The 18,189-nt window shown below is 56.5% G+C and overlaps 2 protein-coding genes across 2 annotated transcripts; one reads left to right on the forward strand and one right to left on the reverse strand.

Moving 5' to 3' along the window:
• Nucleotides 1–766: 766 nt before the first annotated feature.
• SLS55_005181 (uncharacterized protein) lies at nt 767–2,674 on the forward strand (the record flags this gene model as incomplete). Its single annotated transcript, XM_066776631.1, has 4 exons — nt 767–907; nt 958–1,222; nt 1,273–1,690; nt 1,747–2,674. The coding sequence occupies 4 exons, from the start codon at nt 767–769 to the stop codon at nt 2,672–2,674; spliced, it is 1,752 nt and encodes a 583-aa protein (XP_066632473.1).
• Nucleotides 2,675–6,094: 3,420 nt separating this feature from the next.
• SLS55_005182 (uncharacterized protein) lies at nt 6,095–8,536 on the reverse strand (the record flags this gene model as incomplete). Its single annotated transcript, XM_066776632.1, has 2 exons — nt 6,095–8,231; nt 8,283–8,536. 2 exons carry the CDS (start codon nt 8,534–8,536, stop codon nt 6,095–6,097), a joined length of 2,391 nt encoding a protein of 796 aa, XP_066632474.1.
• Nucleotides 8,537–18,189: the final 9,653 nt, after the last annotated feature.

Consider the following 18,189-nt stretch of genomic DNA (forward strand, 5'->3'; position numbering starts at 1 on the left):
AGTCGAGTCGGTGAGCATGGTCGGTTCATGATTAGCCCGGATGGTTGTTATGCACGTGGCCCAGGCCTGGTGGTGGCGCACAACCCTCGTACCTAAAAGGAGCAGGCACCCCGAAGGAAACAACGTTTGCAAGAAACAACATATTTCAGGTATGTTCTGCCTCGCAGCTACAATGACATGCCGCATCAATTTTTAGTTCGAGAATTCGGGTGACAGAACAGCTCCTCTCTAGAGATAATCGTCTCATACTCACATGGGTAGTTGAGTACAAGATCTGGACGTGAATGTAGGTTTCAAATGCACACATTTACGTCCGGATCTTGCATTCAAATGCCCATAGAAAGAGAGCTTAGAGAGGATGCGAAGGGCCTCATAATGGCCAAGCGCATGATTCCAGGCACCTTGGCACCGCCGGAGACATAAGGTGGCGCCACGTCCGCAGGTGGAAGGTGCGATTCGTACTCGGGTTGGGCAGCTGCTCCGGACCTTCCTCCCCACAATCTCCCCCGCACTGGCCGAGCTCAGTCGATCATCAACGCCGGCCGAACGTCATTTTAGCTTTGTGTCTCGCCCACCTTTAGCCCGACTGGGCCACCCCGGCGTCGTGGCGGGAGCGGCTCCAAACATGCAGCCCTCTCCCACCGGGGTTCTCGTCTTGGATGGGGGAAAGCGGAGCTACCCCACCACTGTGTGACTCCCAAACGCATATAAACCGTTTCTTCTATACCCCGCTTGCGTGAGCAATCTCAAGTCAAACCCCACCACAATGATTGGGACACAGACAGCATTGAGGCTGCTTGCGGGCATCGTTGCCCTGCCCGGTCATGTCGCTGCCACTGCTCGAACCGCGACACCCCAGCTCGGCTGGAATTCCTACAATTACTACAGCTGCCTCCCCAATGAGACCGTATGCTTCCGCCTGCCCTTCGACTGCACCAAATCCTGACGCCGCAGCAGATCATCCAGGAAAACGCCCAAGGCCTTGTGGACCTCGGGTTTGCCGAAAAGGGCTACGACGTCGTCACCACTGACTGCGGCTGGCCGTCATCGAACAGGACGGCCGACGGCAAAATCACTTGGAATTCAACTCTGTTTCCGTCCGGCTTCCCGGCATTGGGCGAGTACATCCATGGACTGGGCTTGCAATTCGGCCTCTATAGCGGCGCGGGCAAGTGGCAGTGTACTCCGGATCCCGATCACATCTTCCTGGTAGCATCTCTGGGTAAGATCCCGTGGCGAAGCGTCGGAAGATCCAATTCTGACAGCAAGCAGGCTACGAGACTGAAGATGCGCAGTCGTTTGCCGAATGGGGCGGTGACGCGCTAAAATACGACAACTGCTGGGCCAATGTGACCGAAGATAAGTCCCTGATTCCGCTACAGGGGAGTCTCTCCAAGCTGATTTCGCCCGCACGATTTGTAGAGTACAACCCCTATGAGCCCGACCCGTCTGTCCGTTTCGCCGAGATGGCACAGGCGCTCGATGCTGTGGACCGGCCAATCGTCTACCAGATCTGCCAATGGGGTGTAGGCGAGGACCTGGGCGTGTGGGCCCCCAAATTGGGCAACTCGTGGCGTATCTCCAACGACATCTACAACAGCTGGTCGTCCATCTGGCGCATCACGAACCAAGTCGTCCCTTTCTGGAAGCACACTGGTGTCGGCAAGTTCGCCGACATGGATATGCTCATGTACGTGTTTCCTTCTCACAATTCCCACCATGATTGGAAATGCTCATCTACCGCAGTGTCGGCCTCAACGCACTCAGCCTGGAAGAAGAACGCTTCCACTTCACCATGTGGGCCATCAACAAATCGCCCCTGATTATTGGCGCGCCCATGTCCACCACCCTCACACCCCAGGCCTCGCTCGACATCCTGGCCAACGAAGAAGTCCTGGCAATCAATCAAGACGCCCTGGGCCAGCAGGCGCGTCTCGTGCAGCGCTACACGGAAGAAGAGTACGACGTCTGGGCCGGCAACCTGACGGACGGCCGCCTCGTCGTCGCCGTCGCCAACTGGCGCAACGACAGCCGGTCCGTCAGCCTCAACCTCAGCAGCCCGGCCCTGGGCGTCGCCGCCGCCGGCGCGGTGCGCGACGTGTGGGCCGCGAGCGACCTGGGCGCCGCGGACGGCGGCGGCGAAGCGCTGCAGCTGGACCTCGCCGGCCACGAGGCGAAGCTGCTCGTCCTGTCCGACGTCACGCCCACCAACACCTCGCTCGCCGACGCGCACTACTACCCCGTCACCGGCGCCGCGGTCGCGGGCGGCAACGCGTCCATCTTGGCGTGTGGCGGCGGTGAGTGCCTCCCCGTCGGCTCCAAGGCCGTCGACGTGTACCCGGGCTCGACCGTCACCTTCTCGAACGTGTCGTCGCCCTCTTCGGGATCGCTGTTGCTCGCCATCGACTACATCAACTACGACGTCGCGCTGCAGTCGTCCTGGTCCAACGGCACCAACACGCGCAACGTGACGCTCAGCGTCAACGGCGCCGCCGCCAAGCGCTGGGCCCTGCCCATCAGCGGCGGCGATTGGTTCGAGACGGGCAGGCTGGTGGTCGAGGTCGGAGAGGGCTTAGTCGAGGGGGATGGGAACGTCGTTGTGCTGGGTGCGCCGGGGCCGGATCCGGCGCCGGACGTGGTGGGGTTGGCCGTGTTGGAGGAGAGGAGTGCTTGAGGGGGGGAAAATCACTTGAGGATTGGGGAGGGTGGTGCCTTTAGTCAAAATAGCATTTATGAGGAGGTAAGACGTCATGAATCATATACGCAGTACATTGTCATCCAATGGATGGGTAAGTGGGAATTTGTGAAAAAAAGAAGGTCGACACCAACCATCGATTCCACCTTCTCCAGCGAAACCCGCAACCCCAAGATCGACAGCCGTTCTCCCTAAGGAAGTTCAAATCGAATAATTCCTTGGGGTTGCGTCAGCATCTTATCCATCACACTCTCAAATTCACCCACCTCGCCTTTCAGTCTGGGTGGCCACGTCGGACGACTTCTCGACGTTCCCACCTTTTTCAGTGGAGGCGCCCTCCGACTTGACGTCGGGCGGCTCCGACCCCGTGTTCGACGGGGTTGGCTGGATGGCGTCGGGCGACGTAGTGGCATCCCTTCGTTGCTGCTGTCGCTGCTCCTGCGAGCTGTTGCTGCCGGCAGCGGCCCTTGATGATGACGATGATTCATTTGTCGAGGAGTCGAGGTCGGAGTCGGTACGGATACGATAAGATTCTGCACGGTTGAGATCAGCACCCGCCATGTCACTCATAAGAAGAAAAAGTAGTAGTAGTAGTAGTAAAAGGGAGGAAGCTGGGAAGGAGAGACCACACACCATCGAGCGGCACACACACGAAATTCCGAGTGTGGTTGCGGAAGTCGATGATCTCGGTCACGACGAGTATGGCGGAGTAGAAGGTGGCGGAGCAGGCGAGCGCGAGGATGCCGCCCAGCCGGATGTTCGCGTTCCGCTGGGGCTGGGGCAGCAGCGACCCGACGCTCGCGATGATCATGATGCTAGTGAAGAGGAGGCTGACGGACGTCACGACGGCGACGATGTGCGAGTTGCGGAGGCGTTTTGGTACGTTGCTATACGGCATGGCTCTCCCGTTGCTTGAGAGTAGAATCGGAAGATTGTGGGCTCGCGCGCGTGTGGGGACTTCCTGGTTTTGGTCAGGTCAATGTTCTGTGTCCAGTGGCGCATTTATCAAGGTATCAAGGAGTTGTGGATGATCTGGCGTTTTCGATGTCAAGACAGGGTGATGCTTGGCAGATGTGGTATCGGAGTTGCACTCACTGCCAAGGCACGCCCTACCTTGGGCCAAGTGGGCTCAGTCCTTGTGCATGCCATGATGAGGAGAACAAATTCCAATGGGACCTACCTTCTCGGATCCAAGGACTTCAATCTAACTCCAAGCAGCTACACAGCGTGAAGCACCAACCTCATTGTTCCATAGCCATAAAGTGTAGCCGGATGAACAAGCCGTTCCCCTGTATATGGAATTGAATTTGACGATGATGATTCTACATGCCTAGCGTGCCGGTCGAAATCCTGGCCAACACGCTCTATCATAGTCAGCCATCGATTCCAGCAGTGGAACCAGACGAGAGATGGAAGAGGATTCCCACTTACCGTAAGTTTCAAGGCGATAGCAGATGATCTCAAAATGCGCAATCATGAAGCTGCAAAGGATAACCAGCACAAACGAGCCGGCACCGCTCAGGTGTGGCGACGCGGTCCAAACGTCCGCGGTCCATATTACACCAATTCCGAGACAGTGGAAGATGAGAACTTGGTGGACTCTGATGTGAAGGTCGAAATAAAATGGATATAGCCGATGGTCCTGTTGAGGCATTCGTACGGAGGTTCTCACGAGCTGGCGTCGATTAGAAAACGCAGAAGGCGGTGGACATTCGATCGAGTCGAGCTGAGGATGCTGGGATGTTTCAATGTCTTTCCCTCAAGGGACATCGGTGTATTCATTACGATGCTTCTTCTCTGTAATACATTTTTGTTGTCTCGGCACTCTGTCCGATTATGACTCCAGTGCTTCATCCCATCCCTTGCGCAACCAAATGCTTTGCCGTGTGCCTAGGCGAGGTATAATGCCATGCTTGCGAGAAGATATTCGAAAAGGGTATACGTTAGCGGAGAAAGTATGAGGTTCGAATGCTTTGGCATTCCTCCCGCTGCCAATGTAGATGCACTTCCGGTGTAAAATGCCGGGGAATTCGGTATGTGGTGACTTTCGGTTGGTGCAATCGACATCGTACTGACTGTTGAGATTTTAGTTCCGCCATGAGGTTTCCGATAAAATGACAAGACAATTGAAACCTGTTGCCTTTAGAAGATGAACCAGTCCCAATATATACAACACTCACGGAAACGCCGTCTTTGGAGTTTTCTTCCTCCTCAATCTCCTGGAATAGCTTTTGTGTTCACCGACGACGACAACACATGATCAAAATGATGACCAAAAGAATGACGCCCACGGCTAGGAGCGCTAGCGAAATACTGATGAGCGTGTTTTTGATCTCTTCAGGGATGCCGCGTTGGAGAAGCACAACGTTCCGTTGGTAAATCAGTGGATGAAGAGGGAAAGGGGCCATGATGCGCACACAAGGTAGAGAAAGAATTGTTGGAGAAAGAAGACTGGAAATTGGAGTAGGACTAAGTCTTCTCGACTCTCACAATATGTCTCTTAGTCACCCAGCTGGTCAGGCCAGGCAAACACTCTTTCGGCATCTTCCGCGCATCCTATGGGCCAACGGCGTGAAGTATATAGAACTGTATCACAAGAGCAATTTCATTCCCCTGTGCAAGACAATGGCAAGGAAAGGATGACGTATGGAAGAGAATTAAACATGGATCTCGTACCTGATCGACCAGTTAAGGTTGTTCGCTCGCTTTCCCCTTGCGTGATCGCTGCCAGGGCGGTTTGGTGTGACGGTCAAGCATTCTTCACAGGCTCGGCCCGGCCGCCTGCAGAAGAATTAATCTAAGATCTCCAACAGGGACCGCGCAGATCAAGGAGGGGGTGGAGATGGTAGGGGTCAGGGCATGCGGCCGGAACTAGAAAGTCGTCGATGCAATGGGGCCCCCTCGGAAACCGGAGAGTCATACGATATTCCTCGACCCTTCATTCATATATTCATATTTCGGGCCAGCCGTGTACCATGATAATTGCTTTGTATTGTTCTTGTTTCTTCATCTACCGCACGGAATGGCCCTTGAGACATTTGGTTGCTCAAGTTGCGCGGCGTGCTTCTGTTCAACCCTCATCGACGTGTCTTTTGACGCCGCATGTCGCGTATTACACGTGCCTTTTCTTCAGGCAGCTCAGCTGAGGCTAGAACCTCAAGGCTTGGGGCGTACGTTGGCCGATATGAATCGGTACTCGTAGCCTCTGGCGACAGCATTGGCATTATGTCAGGCGCGTGGCTTCCGCGCGTGATTGCAAAAGTCCATGTCATCTGCGTGACGGGCACTGCTTGCATGGGCATATTCATTAATCCACATCCATCGCATTACCTGAGCGATGAACACCCCAGCTGTGACTAGCGCTGTCGTACTTCAAACCAACGTTTTTCTGCTAGCACGTTAGCTCCAATGCGCTGGATTGGCTGATCCAGGATGGTTTCTTACCGATGCGAGACGAACCCCCAGCCACAGGATTCTCTCGGTCCGTGATCTGATTGTCGACGCCAGCTCTAGCATCCGCTCCTCCTCATCCACCACACCGTTGAACCATGTCGCCGGATAATACGAGTGAGCCCACAGTTGACCCCGGATCAGGTAGTCCTCGGGCAACGGACGGAAGTCTTCTTCCCCTTCGTGCAGGAAATTAGGGCATTCAATTGTTGGCGTAAAGGTCTCAGACCTTGCCAAGGTATTGAGGAAGAAGGAAAAATCCCCCCAGTGAACGTATTCGAAAACGTACGAGGTATCGTAAGGAAGCGTTGCAAGTTGATTCAGGAAAGCGAGCAGAATGTGAAAATGAGTCAGAACGTTCTTGTCCCCAAAGCGGCGGAGGACAATGCGTAATGTATCGAAGGTAAGACGGCAGGCGCTAGGAAAAGTGTTGGCGGTCTGGAGGTCGAGTTTCATGTCGTTGGGCGCGGGCGGCGTTGGTGGTAGGATGGCGTGCGCTGATTGCCAGTCCGGATCGTCATTCTTCTCAAATTGTTCACGTATATTGTGTTGCAGCTGCGTCGCAAATGCGAGGCGCAAGAAATTGCCCTCGCTTCCGTAATCGAACAAGCTGGCAATGTTCGCAATGGCCATGTACGCTCCTTGCTCCTTCCACTTCGAGGTGACGCGTCCAATGCTGTTGTCCAACTGTCCGACAAAGTCGCTGAGGTTGTGGTCAAACGTATGTTGCTGAAATGCTTGATCTTTTTCGAAAAGTAATCCATGGGCACGTATAAAGCTGGTTTCGACGGGAAGTGAATGGGAATATGATGTAGACGAGCGGCCGAGAATGGGGTCGAAAAGTGTAAGAATGGACTCGCGTGCGCTCATAAATGGCTGGACGCAGGTAAGAGAACGAGAGTAGAAGTAGAGCTGCTGCAGAGCATTAGGTCTTGCCAGGATGGCCAAGTGATGGTAGAGACGGCCAACGGCAGGGCTCTTATCGGCGGCTTTGCTGTACCAAAAGCGGGCAACACCCGCCCATGTTTCCCGGTCCCGGAGGTCTTCGTCTTCAATTGCCATCCGGTACCGTCCAAGATCGCCGAGACATTCGATCCAAGTATCTTCGAAAGCAGGCACTGTTTCATAAAGAAGGGCCATCATTTGATAAGCCAGGTATATGAAGGTAAGCATGTACTCCAAAGACTCCGGTAGACGATGACGAAGAAGCTCCAGAAACGAATGAATGCCATGCTTCCACATGCGGGCCGGCATGGAATACTTAGCAGCGAGACGGCGCAGTGCTGGACTTGCCGAAGGATGCTGTGATGCCAAAAAGAAATCGTGATGCTCGTGAAGTAAAGTCCTATGAAGGGCGATGAGGGCCTGCCAATGATCGGCCGCTAGCCGTGGATGCTGGCCCGAGACCGGATCTCTCTCGGCCGTCGCCTGAGCCTTGTCGACATGAATGCACTTGGACTCGACCATGGTGAGGCCGGCATAGATGGACTTTACTTCGGCGGCGAGCTGCTCCTGAGAGATGGGGCGGGAGTCTGGCTGCAGCACCAGGTCGGGCCATTGGTCGTTCGTCGGCTGGGGAAAGCCCACCGACTGGTCTGGCACCGAGGGAGGCACCGGAGAGCCATGGTGTGATGTCGAGGAAGGCGAGGCGGACCCAGGATCCCGATGGGGGATGGCCTGGGGATGGAAGGGCAGGGCAGCGTAAGGCTGAGCACGTGGCTCCTGCGCCGTGACGGGGCGTTTGGGGCTCGCGTGTGGGTGATGCGGCAGCTGTCTTGCATATTCGGCCATCTCCACGTCGGCAATCTGGGGCTCCACTGCGGGGTCCATGCCGCGAGCCTTCCGGGACTTTGCATCCTGGCGGACTGGGGACCGGTTAGGCGATTCTGACGCAGGAATGTCAGATCCAGCACGCTTCCGCGCAGGCCGGGCCGCGCCGAGGTGGCCCGGGGGGGTCTTACTCTGAAGGGTGAGCCGGTTCAGGTCCGGCGTCTGGCCTCTTGCAGCAGCATCGTGGCGGCGGGATTGCTTCGCGCGCCTCTGCTCCTCGACACGGCGCTGGTGCTGGGCGGTGGCAATTTGCTTTCTAAAGACTGGTCAGGAGAGCGCAGGCCGGCGCGGCCGGGAGCAGACTCACGCTTTGTGAAGAGCCTCGTCGCGCAGCAGTTTCCTAAACAGGGGCGTGCCCTCCTTCACGCCGGAGCCCTGGATTTGGGCGGCGTGGCTCGTGCGGACATGGTGCAAGAGGGCGTCATCGCGGTCGAACAGCTCGCATTCACAGTAGGGGCAGGCGAGGGCGTCGCCGAGGGGCTGCACGAGGGCAGCAGACTTTGCCTGGGCTCGCTGGGTGGTGGTCAGGCCTTCGTGCAGGTCGAAGTAGTCCGTGTTCATGTTAGGAAGCCAGTTGCAGCAGTCGCAGGCGGCGGAGGTCGGTTGGTCGCATGCGGGGGCGCCAGTCAGCACGGGCCGGTCGGAACGCCGGGTGTCGAGGGCGCGTCGGAAGCAGCACTGGGGCAGGCACAACAACGCATCGGCGCTTTGGGGTGGACGTAGGGTTTTGAGAGAGGCGGCCGTCGGGAGGGCTGCAAGGTGACGTGGGCGCGGCTGGGCGGACGGAGCCGAGGATCCGCCTGGTCGGGGCCGGGGGGAGGCGAGGGGCGTGGGCGGATAAGAGCCCGGCGGCGACGTCTAGAAGGTCTGTTGCTCGCTGCTGCGTCGCCAGTCGTGCGGCTATATACAATGCGATCGGAGCCAGGCAGCCTTTGACGGCAGGGAGCGCGGCCTCCGTGCCACTGGCCCGGCGTTGGGGGCTGGAACCGGACGCACACCGTGGTTGCCTGCTGACGGTTCGCATTATTGCTGCCTGCCTGCGGCTCTTGCAGCGCCCCCTGGCCACGCGCGGCGCACGAAAACGTTCAGCCGCATGGCCTTGACGTGCGTATAAAATTCAAGCCAAGGCAGGCCGCTGCCTGGCCCGCGGACTCGCAGGAAATAGAAACCGCCCCCACTCGCCAATTCTCCGCGACGATCCCCAGCCGCCTGAGCCTCACTCGCACGCGCGCGCCACCACCGCCGCCCAATCTTCACCGGTAAGGCCCTCGGGCGAAAACGACGCTGTGCGAGCTGCACGCACGCGCGCGCCGTCAGCAGCAGCAGCAGCAGCGTGCCTGGCGAAATGGCGCATTTCTCAGCCCTGCGCACTGGCTTATCAGCTTCGTGTTATTCCGCTGCTGCCTAAACCAACGCAAGCCATCGACTAATCCGCGCGCCTCCGCACTTCCCTGCCCCTAGCCGCAACGGGCAATCCCGCAGACTCCTTCACGATGCTCAACAACCGCATGGCTGCGTTTACTGGTTTCAGCTTGAGGGGGCCGTCCGACACGCAGCTGCCATCCTTTTGAGAGCGCCAGATGAGCTGTCATCGCCACTGATCTCAGCTGACCGCTCCTCATAAACCCTCAGTCGCAACAGCAACTCTGCTCCTCCGCTGCTTATGGCCCACGAGAGAACTGCCTGCTCGTTAGGCCCGGCGTGCCTTCTCCTGGAGGATTTTTCTGACGCTGCCCTTTCCCGCTTTGTGGCGCTGCCCGCTGCCCGCGCCGAAGCGGGACCTCGCACTTGCGCCTCCTTGTCTCCAGCGCTATTCTTGTCTGTCTGCGAACTCGCTCTCGCCGGGCGTCCTCACAGCCATTGTCCTCTGAGGGACGCCGCATCCGCCCAAGCCCACCAGCCTCGATGGGTGACGACCGCGCTGACACGGCGCTGCGAACCCGAGTCAGGAAGGCCCGAACTCGCAGGCAAACCACCTCACGCCCGCTTGCTGCCAGTCGGCCGAAGCGGTCTTCCCCCAAACATGCGTGGCACCCGCCGAGGAGAACCAAGTTTTGGTCTCCACACCGCACTCCTCACCGTCTTTGAAATGCTGGCAACACGGGGCATTTGCAGGCCCTCGCAGATTCGCCCCGACTCTCGCTTTCGTTTTCATCCTACAACGACTAATCATCAAAGACATGATGACAACACGACTCTCCAGATCCACACTGACCAGAATCCAGGACCTGGAATGCGACCCGAAGAGCTGGCGCGGTCTGTTTGCTATACAGGACAAGAGTGCCGTTCTCGCGATCCGTGCTCTGCTCGTGCAATGCTCTATTTTTTGACCCGTTCGTTCGCTGTTGCTTCCCATTTGGTCGCTATACCGAGCAATATGTCAATCTTCTGGTTCTATTTCGGAACGGCTGGTTCAGAGTAGTTTCTCGTCACGATCATCATCGCTAACGCCTTCATTGGCTTCGTGTTCAGCCTCGTAACTGGCCTACTTCGGCTTTATTCTTCAGCCGATACAGGCTGCTAGGTTTCATCATTGCTGGCCACACGAAGTGGTGAAGTAAGATGCATTCGATTCGCCAGTCTTAACATACGAATACCCCACGCGAGCAGCGTCAGAAATCAAACAAGCTCCGATCCTTCTGCTCCTGCGGCAGGGCGGTCGCCGCGGCAATCGCGGCTAGCATTTATGTTTATCAGAGTACCAAGAATCCTCCAACAGCAGGAAAACCAAACATTCGTTCCCAACCTCATTCCTTCTTTCCACATCATCGATCCGCTCACCTTCTGTTCCGGACGTGCGCGGGGTGTTGGTGATGATACCCGATCCGCACTAGTAATAGTCTCAGACTCGGAGCCCATTGGACCACCCGCGGTTTGAGATATGTTGCCTGAAAATCATAATTGATAGAAGAACAATCTAGATGTTCCAGAACGACAAGACAGGGCATGCATGCGGACGTACCCGGAAGATCGGCTGAGAGCAGTTTACAAGGGAAACGAAACAGGAAGCCCATAAGGGAACTCCGTCGTACAGTAACAAAAAAGGCGAACTTTAGGCACCGGACGAGGCCCGCAGGCAGCCCGCAGCAAGCAGCCAAGCGCATTCAACAATAGCTAGATGCAATCGGCTTGAGACACCTTGCGGGTTGTTTACTCCTCACTTCATGCGGGAAGCACAGTGGATTATAGTTTGCCTTTTTTTTGCTTTCCTTTTGTCGGAGCGTGCTCCGGGCGAACAATTGGCTCATAACACAAGCAATGCTGGGGCCGAAATCCTTTCCCGGGTCGGACAAAGGAAGGGGGGACGGGAAGAGACGGGTGTCGATACCCGGCAGTAGAGAGTCGAAGTATGGGATGTATTCTAGCATTTTTTGTGTGTCGTGGTAGCAGATGATGTCTTACGGCAGCTTGCACGACTATACCATGAACAGCCACACAAAATCCCGGCCAGTAGGATATTTAGAGTCTTGGATTTCTTTTGTGGATGACAAATATGGTAATGCGTTAATCTATGCATCTTACCCGTCATCAGAGGAGGCGGCATAATCAGGAGACAGCACGAGATTGTCAGAAGCAGGAGGAATAATGGCAGGGAAAAAGTAGGCAACGAGTACAGCATGCCGTCCACCCAACCACCTGACCATGGATCTGCACCACCCTTCCTACACCCAAGGCTTTGGTAGGAAACTGCGGTTTGAATGCCGTGTTTGGCACGATGCAGAATGGGCATCTTTTGGGAAGCTCAACAGTGATCGTCAGCCGATGCCGGGAAAAAGGGAGGGGGCAGGTTGTGTCACAGGATCCAATCACGGTATATTCCTCCCTTCCACTTTGTCCAACGATAGGCGAAGAATAGCGGGTTGGGGGTAGGTGAGTGGGGGAGGACGAGACGTGGCCATGAGTGACGACATGGCTCCTCATGTCTCATCAGCCTTGGCTTTCTGCCTGTCATATTCTCCCTGGCAAGGCAAACGGTTCGAAAATAAGGCAAGAAGTGCGTGTGTGTGCGTGGTTGGGAGACGGGCGGTTGAGTCTGCTGTGTTCACTCGGTCCATCGGAGTCCGAGCCCGATGGTGAAGCATTTATGGAAAAACGGCTCTTTCCGTGATGGAAGTGGCACCACGGCGCCCTGAGGCTGCCTGAAAAGTAGATGGAGCAATGCAGTGGAACTAGGCAAGAGCGGGTGACCACACCACAGCCCGTACTGGAGGTGATAGGCCGTAAGGATGGTGATTGGGACCGTGCCGATCTTCCGCCATCTCATTGGTAGGCAATGAATAAGAAACTGATGAGATAACATGTGGCTGGCCACAACAGAAATAGCTTGGCTTAGACGGCACCCTACAATTCGCCGAGAAACGAACCTGGACAAGCGAGCGTCGCGAGGCTGGGGTTTGTTTGCAAGCGAGGATGGAAGCAGAAGAAGGCAAAAATGATGATCGGACGCGGTTGGCGAACGGAGATTTGGAGCCGAACGTGCGGAGCAGCACGTTTGCCTTAAAACGCCAGCAATGGAGGGCGAATCAAAGCGGCAGCAGCAGCAGCAGGTGCAGACCAGAGACCGTGAGCGTGGTAACGAGGGGAAGACAGATCAGTGAGCAGGAGAATTCAAAGGCCAACAGTGAGACAGACGTTCAAAAGCAGGGCGACGAATGCAAGCCGAAGGGCAGGGCTGGAGCGAATGAAGCTCAAGACAACAGGCAGGCGATAAGCTGCGCTCCGTCGAGGGCGCAGGGAGCGATATCCTGACGAAGGACTGCTGCATTCAGGCATATTCCGGGGCACGTAAGTGCTGTGCTGGCCGGCTCTCGTGCCTCATGCGCACGCGCTGCTGGCGGCACGCGGAGCTCGTCAGTTGCAAGGGCAACAAGGCAAACGCGTTGCGGCGCTTGGTGGGGCGTCAGTGCCGTGGCCCAAAGCAGGGAGAAATGCGAGGAGGCCGGAGCAGTGCAGATGGAACGGCGAGCTCCTTTATAACGGGGCGTAGTATCCATGGCGGCTCTCGCCCGGCGTGGGTGAAACCGTCGCACGAGCTCCCACCTAGCGACCTTCCGGGAAAGCCGGCGCTACCTACTCACGTCGTGCCTTCCATCACTCGCGCCTTCCCGTGCCAGCGCGTCGCCCTCGCCCTCGCCCGGCGCCCGGACACGTACACGCACACGCACACGCACACGCACGCGTCGAAGGATCAGTAGGCTCTTCGTCTTCACAATCGCTCTCGCGCACCTTGGTCTGCCTTGTGGGGTTTCGCATCCTTCTTGGCCCCCAAGCTGCGCCTCTGCGATCTATGCGGCACAATCTGCTCGCAGTCCCCACAAGGCAGCCATCGTGAACGCCGCAACTGACACAGATGGGGTAATTGATGGCTCCGTCCGGCCCAGACGATTGCTTTCCGAGTGTTTGGCCGCCGCGTTGGCCAACTGTTGTCTCAGGCCGTGCCACCAACCCCAGTGTAGTCCCGCACCCATGCGTCAGGCAGCAAAACGAGGCAACCGAAAACCCCATGGAAGATCCCACGCGATACCCGCATGACGGAGGCCGCCCCTTCCCCAACACCTGGAACCTGAGATCTGTATGCGCGCGGCAAGTAAGCGAGAGCGGCACGGGCGGCGTGCCCATAACAACATGGCCTTTGTGCCTCAATGCCGGAAAATGCCTCCAAGTTGATGGCGCTGACCGACGGGCGGCCTCCAACAACCTTGCCCGACCGTTGGACAACGATCCGCGATGGCCTCGAAATGACACATCTCACCGCATCAAAAGAAGGAGAAGACGACGGTGGGACGAAGGGCACCACGGAGTAACGGACCGCATAGACCAAAGACTATGTCATCGCGAACCTCTCCTTGGATGCATGACAGCACAATAGCGGGATCGAGTGAGCATGCAAGGAGCAAGATGAGGTGAGAGGAGTTTCTTTTCAATCAGAGCCAGTGCAGTGACGTCGTCAGACTTGTAGGGCTCGAGTGCGTGGAGGTGGAGCTGAGTGCTGAAAACGTAAGTCACTTGGTGCCTCAGGCAAAAAGTGCCTCAGGCTTGGCCGCAGAAGGACCGAGATCTATCGACTACACATCTCGCCCGTCGGCATACCGAGAGGTCGGAAATTACGTAGCATGAGGCTCAAGGAAGTTCCTGCATATGTCCGAGGCTTCAGAATACGCTTTCCGTGTTCCTGGTGAGCTTTGATTCGGCAACCCCCGAATTGTCCATCCACTGCGAAGTGAACGTCGCACTTATTTACTCAGCCTCAACTCGAACACTGGACCGTCCTTTACCGGTATAGGCCGAGTTGCCGCTTGGCCATTGGCTGATTCGCCAAAGGTGCTGGCTGCTAGCGTTCAATGGTAAGCTATTTCCTGATCGCTACCATGGATTTCCAATAGACAACGAGGCACGCACCGACGTCATCACGTGCATGCCGCCGCCGCCTCAGCCTCGCATTCCATTCTCAGCACCGCCAGAAAGCCGGAAACGACTAAGGGACCAGCCACGACAGGCTCGACAGGACATCACAGCGTCGTAATGCCCAACGAAGCGACCGCCTCGTTACTGGGTGCCCGCAAGGCAATGCGATGGTCAAACACCTTGGAGAATGAGAGATCTCAACGCAAATCTCATCGCATAAGTAGCAGAGGCTGGTAAGCCAGATGATCACGGTCCAATTTTACCCCTCACACGTCACCCGAAAGCGTTCGCTCCAAACTGGACTCCAGACGATCAAGTGTGGCTCACGCCACGTAACCACGACGGCGACGGCCTAATCTCCGGGTGTTTACTCGGCGCTTTGCATGGCACTGACCTGTGCTATCGCCTCCGTGCGATTCGCCAGAGCGGGGAGACTACTTGCTGAAACGACCGGATGTGCAAGGCAGTTGGGCCGACTCGAGTGCCGCCAGCCTCCGTCGAGGGAAGTGACTCACGGATCGTGGGCACGTTGTCTCTTAAGTACTGCCACATCACTGAGATGCAAGGGACTACGAAAACACCACAGGAGAGCGAAGAAGGGGCATCACCCACGATCATTCGAAGAGCACACCACCAGCGTGCGACCCTGATGACGCCGGCAGCACTTCGAGGCTATATGTGTTACACCGAGCACGGCACCGCATTTCTGCATCTACCGGTCACAGGTCACACCACCATCAGGAAGGCCGTCCGCAAGCATGCTGCAGTACTCGCGTCGGAAAAGAACCAATCAAGAACTGCTGTGCATGGATGCTGCCCAATCACGACGCGACCGTTAAAGCAGCGGTTTGCCAGGATCCTAAACGATCCCTGACGGAACGCGGACGACAACCACCGCATCGCTCGCTCTCGCAGATTGGTGTGCGCAAGCCCAGGCCTTCCAGCAGGGAGGCGGGTGTCACAATAGACTCGGATCAGCAGCTGGTCAGCCAATCGCCACGCGCCGGCCTTCCTTTTGTGGCCGGCCGGCAGGGAGCTGCGGGCGGCCCCAGACGGCTGGAAAGCGGGGACGCGCGACCACAAATGCGGGGAAAGCCAGGCAGTGCGCCTTTGGGCCACTCACAGCAGACCCTCGTGACATGACCGGACGTGGGCATGCTGCTGGGTGGTTCACGCCACTGCCACACTACCGTAACTAGGTCGACGGGGTTGGTGGTTGGCTCCTTGGGCTACTCAGCTACGCACCATCCAATGTCGTGTCGCAGAAGTTGAGGTACGTACCTGCGCCGGCAGGCCCGGGGCTGGCTGCTTTAGCCATCCTTATAAGAGGGAGGGAAGGGAGGGGAAGGCCAAGTGACACCTATCAGTCTCCCACATCTTGCTGCCTTTGTCCTCCATCCACCTTCTTCATCCTCTCATCAGTCTTGCCGTTGCATTACCCTCCAAGTACCTAGTACTTTCCGCTTGAGTGGCTCATATCACCCGCTCTTGCCCCTCTTAAGCCTGACCCGACCGTTCCACGTCAGCAGGCTCTTCTCCTGGTCAAGCACCACCACTCTCCACTCAAACCACAACACCAACTCCATCCATCATGCGTTTCGCACTTCAGGCCTCTTCGGAGATGATGGCCCTCGGCCTCAACACCGCTGCCTTCGGCGTCGCCACCTACCTCCCCTGCCGCTACTTCGGCCCCATGATGTTCCCCCGTCGCGCGGCGAGGGCCCAGGCTCGGGCTGAGCAGCGTGCTCTTCACACCAACGCCGCTCAAGTCGGTGCTGGTACCGCTGCTGTCGCTGGTGCTGCTGCCGGTAGCCAGCTTGGCCGTCCCGGTCAGCATGGCTGGATCGGAAGTGCGAGGGCTCTGTTCAGGCTCGGCACCAGGGGCCGTGGTGGCGGTAGCTGGAGGAGCTAAATGGACGTCGAGACTGCTTGCGTTCTTGAGGTATGCTTCCTTTCCATTCCGCCTCTTCTCTTCCATCCTGTTGGAACTTCAAGTGATAAGCGATGCTGACGATGACCCGATAGAAGATGACGACGAGGGAGCTCGATGACTTTGACGATATAACGAGACGAACAACGAGACGGAGAGACGAGCGATCTAGTATCTCGAACAGATCGCTTCGCCTCTCGCAGTCGTGGACCCGGGGAGGAATAAGCAGGATCAAGCCACCTTTGGGCCCCATCTTACTTCTTGCGCGACAACAACTACCACCCGACTTCCATTCCTTATCACAACCACCCCTATGAACCTTGTTGTCGGCGTTTGATGTAAACCGTTTTTCGTCCCTTTGACTTTGCTTTCTTTTGTATTTGAGCGGCGTTTGTGTAGTAGGACTCGACAGCATCCGATGGACTATTTCATATCCACTGCATAGCTTCTTTCGCGTGTATCCATCATACCTAGAGTAGATGAGCGTGTCTCCGTATACGGACAAAGAAGACTTTGCCACATCGACCGGTGTTCCTTCATTCCATTCCAGTCACTTACCTTGTGTGACTGAGCGCAATCCAACAAACCTCTAACCATGATGCTGCTCCATGAAATTGTGTGAAAGCACTACTGCGTCACTTGAAGCAACACAGAGGATGCGGTACGTCCTCCCGTTATAAACGCCCGTCCTTTCTCCCGCGTCTCCGATTCCTCCCGAGGTAACGGTGCAAAAGGGTACGCCCCCAGATCCGCAGCCCCGGTCGCACGGTAACAAGCCCCCAATCGTCTCACCCCACACTCAACAAAACCCCAACCGTGTGCCCACGCCTCAGGAAGCACCCCACTCCCGCATACCCCACAGCCCGTTTCCCAAAAATATACAGTGTGGCATACGCTGCGAATTAGTCACGGAAGCCTGTTGTTACATCTATGAATTCCCGCTTGACTCCGATTCAGTGAGCAAACAAATATCACGTGCTCACTTCACTTCCGTCCCGAGGCGATCTCACACCTGGTCCCATAGCAATGGATCTGCCTGATTCGAGAAAGACACTCCGCATTGCGAACCGCGGAGGAGTCGAGCCAGGATACACGATCGTTGCCTATTGGAAAACTAGGCCGAGTAGAAGATGAAGGGGGCCATACCAACCAATCATATGGGCCCACCACACAATAACGTGATCGGCGAGAAGACGAGAGAGAGAAGGAGAGGACGTTTGCTACGTGCCTACAGAACCGACGACAGAAAATGAATTCAAAGTTTGGCGTTCCAACCCGCTCGCTCATTTCTGTGTGTCTGTGACGTATTTGTCGTGATTTCCATACATGAAGCAGGAAGGCCTGAAGCCAGAAAACAATCAAGGGAAGGCAAAGAAAAGGGAAAGAGAGAAAAAATAAAGGGACGACGCACTAACAGTAAAAAGCGCACAGCTGTGTGTGCATGTACTACCGTCAAACCCCACCACTCCTTTCCTTGAACCCCCCATCCCGATCGGCCGACCACTCACCAAACGGTAGCCTTATCCATATTGGAACCAACCAAAACCCAGTCCAGGTCACGTCACATCGAACCAGTCATAAAACACGCGAACGAACCCCTCCCACCAGGCAGCACCGAGGCCGCGCAGAGCACCGGTCAGAGAAAATCAACAAAGTAGGCCGACCACCCCCCCGCCTTTGACGAAGGAAAAAAAGCCTTGTTATGAAAAGACATGAAATGCTCGTTTCCATACATACTTCGCTTTGCCCTACGTGCGCGGTCGTTTCCCATCATAGTCTACCTTGAATGAGGGGGGAAAAAAGGGATCCTCCTCTTTTTGTCTTTCCGGCATGACGTCTATCCAATCCAACCTCAGAAGGAAAATAAATAACAAGAGTA

Source organism: Diplodia seriata (genome assembly GCF_021436955.1).
Source record: "Diplodia seriata strain FDS-637 chromosome Unknown scaffold_5, whole genome shotgun sequence".
NCBI lineage: Eukaryota > Fungi > Ascomycota > Dothideomycetes > Botryosphaeriales > Botryosphaeriaceae > Diplodia > Diplodia seriata.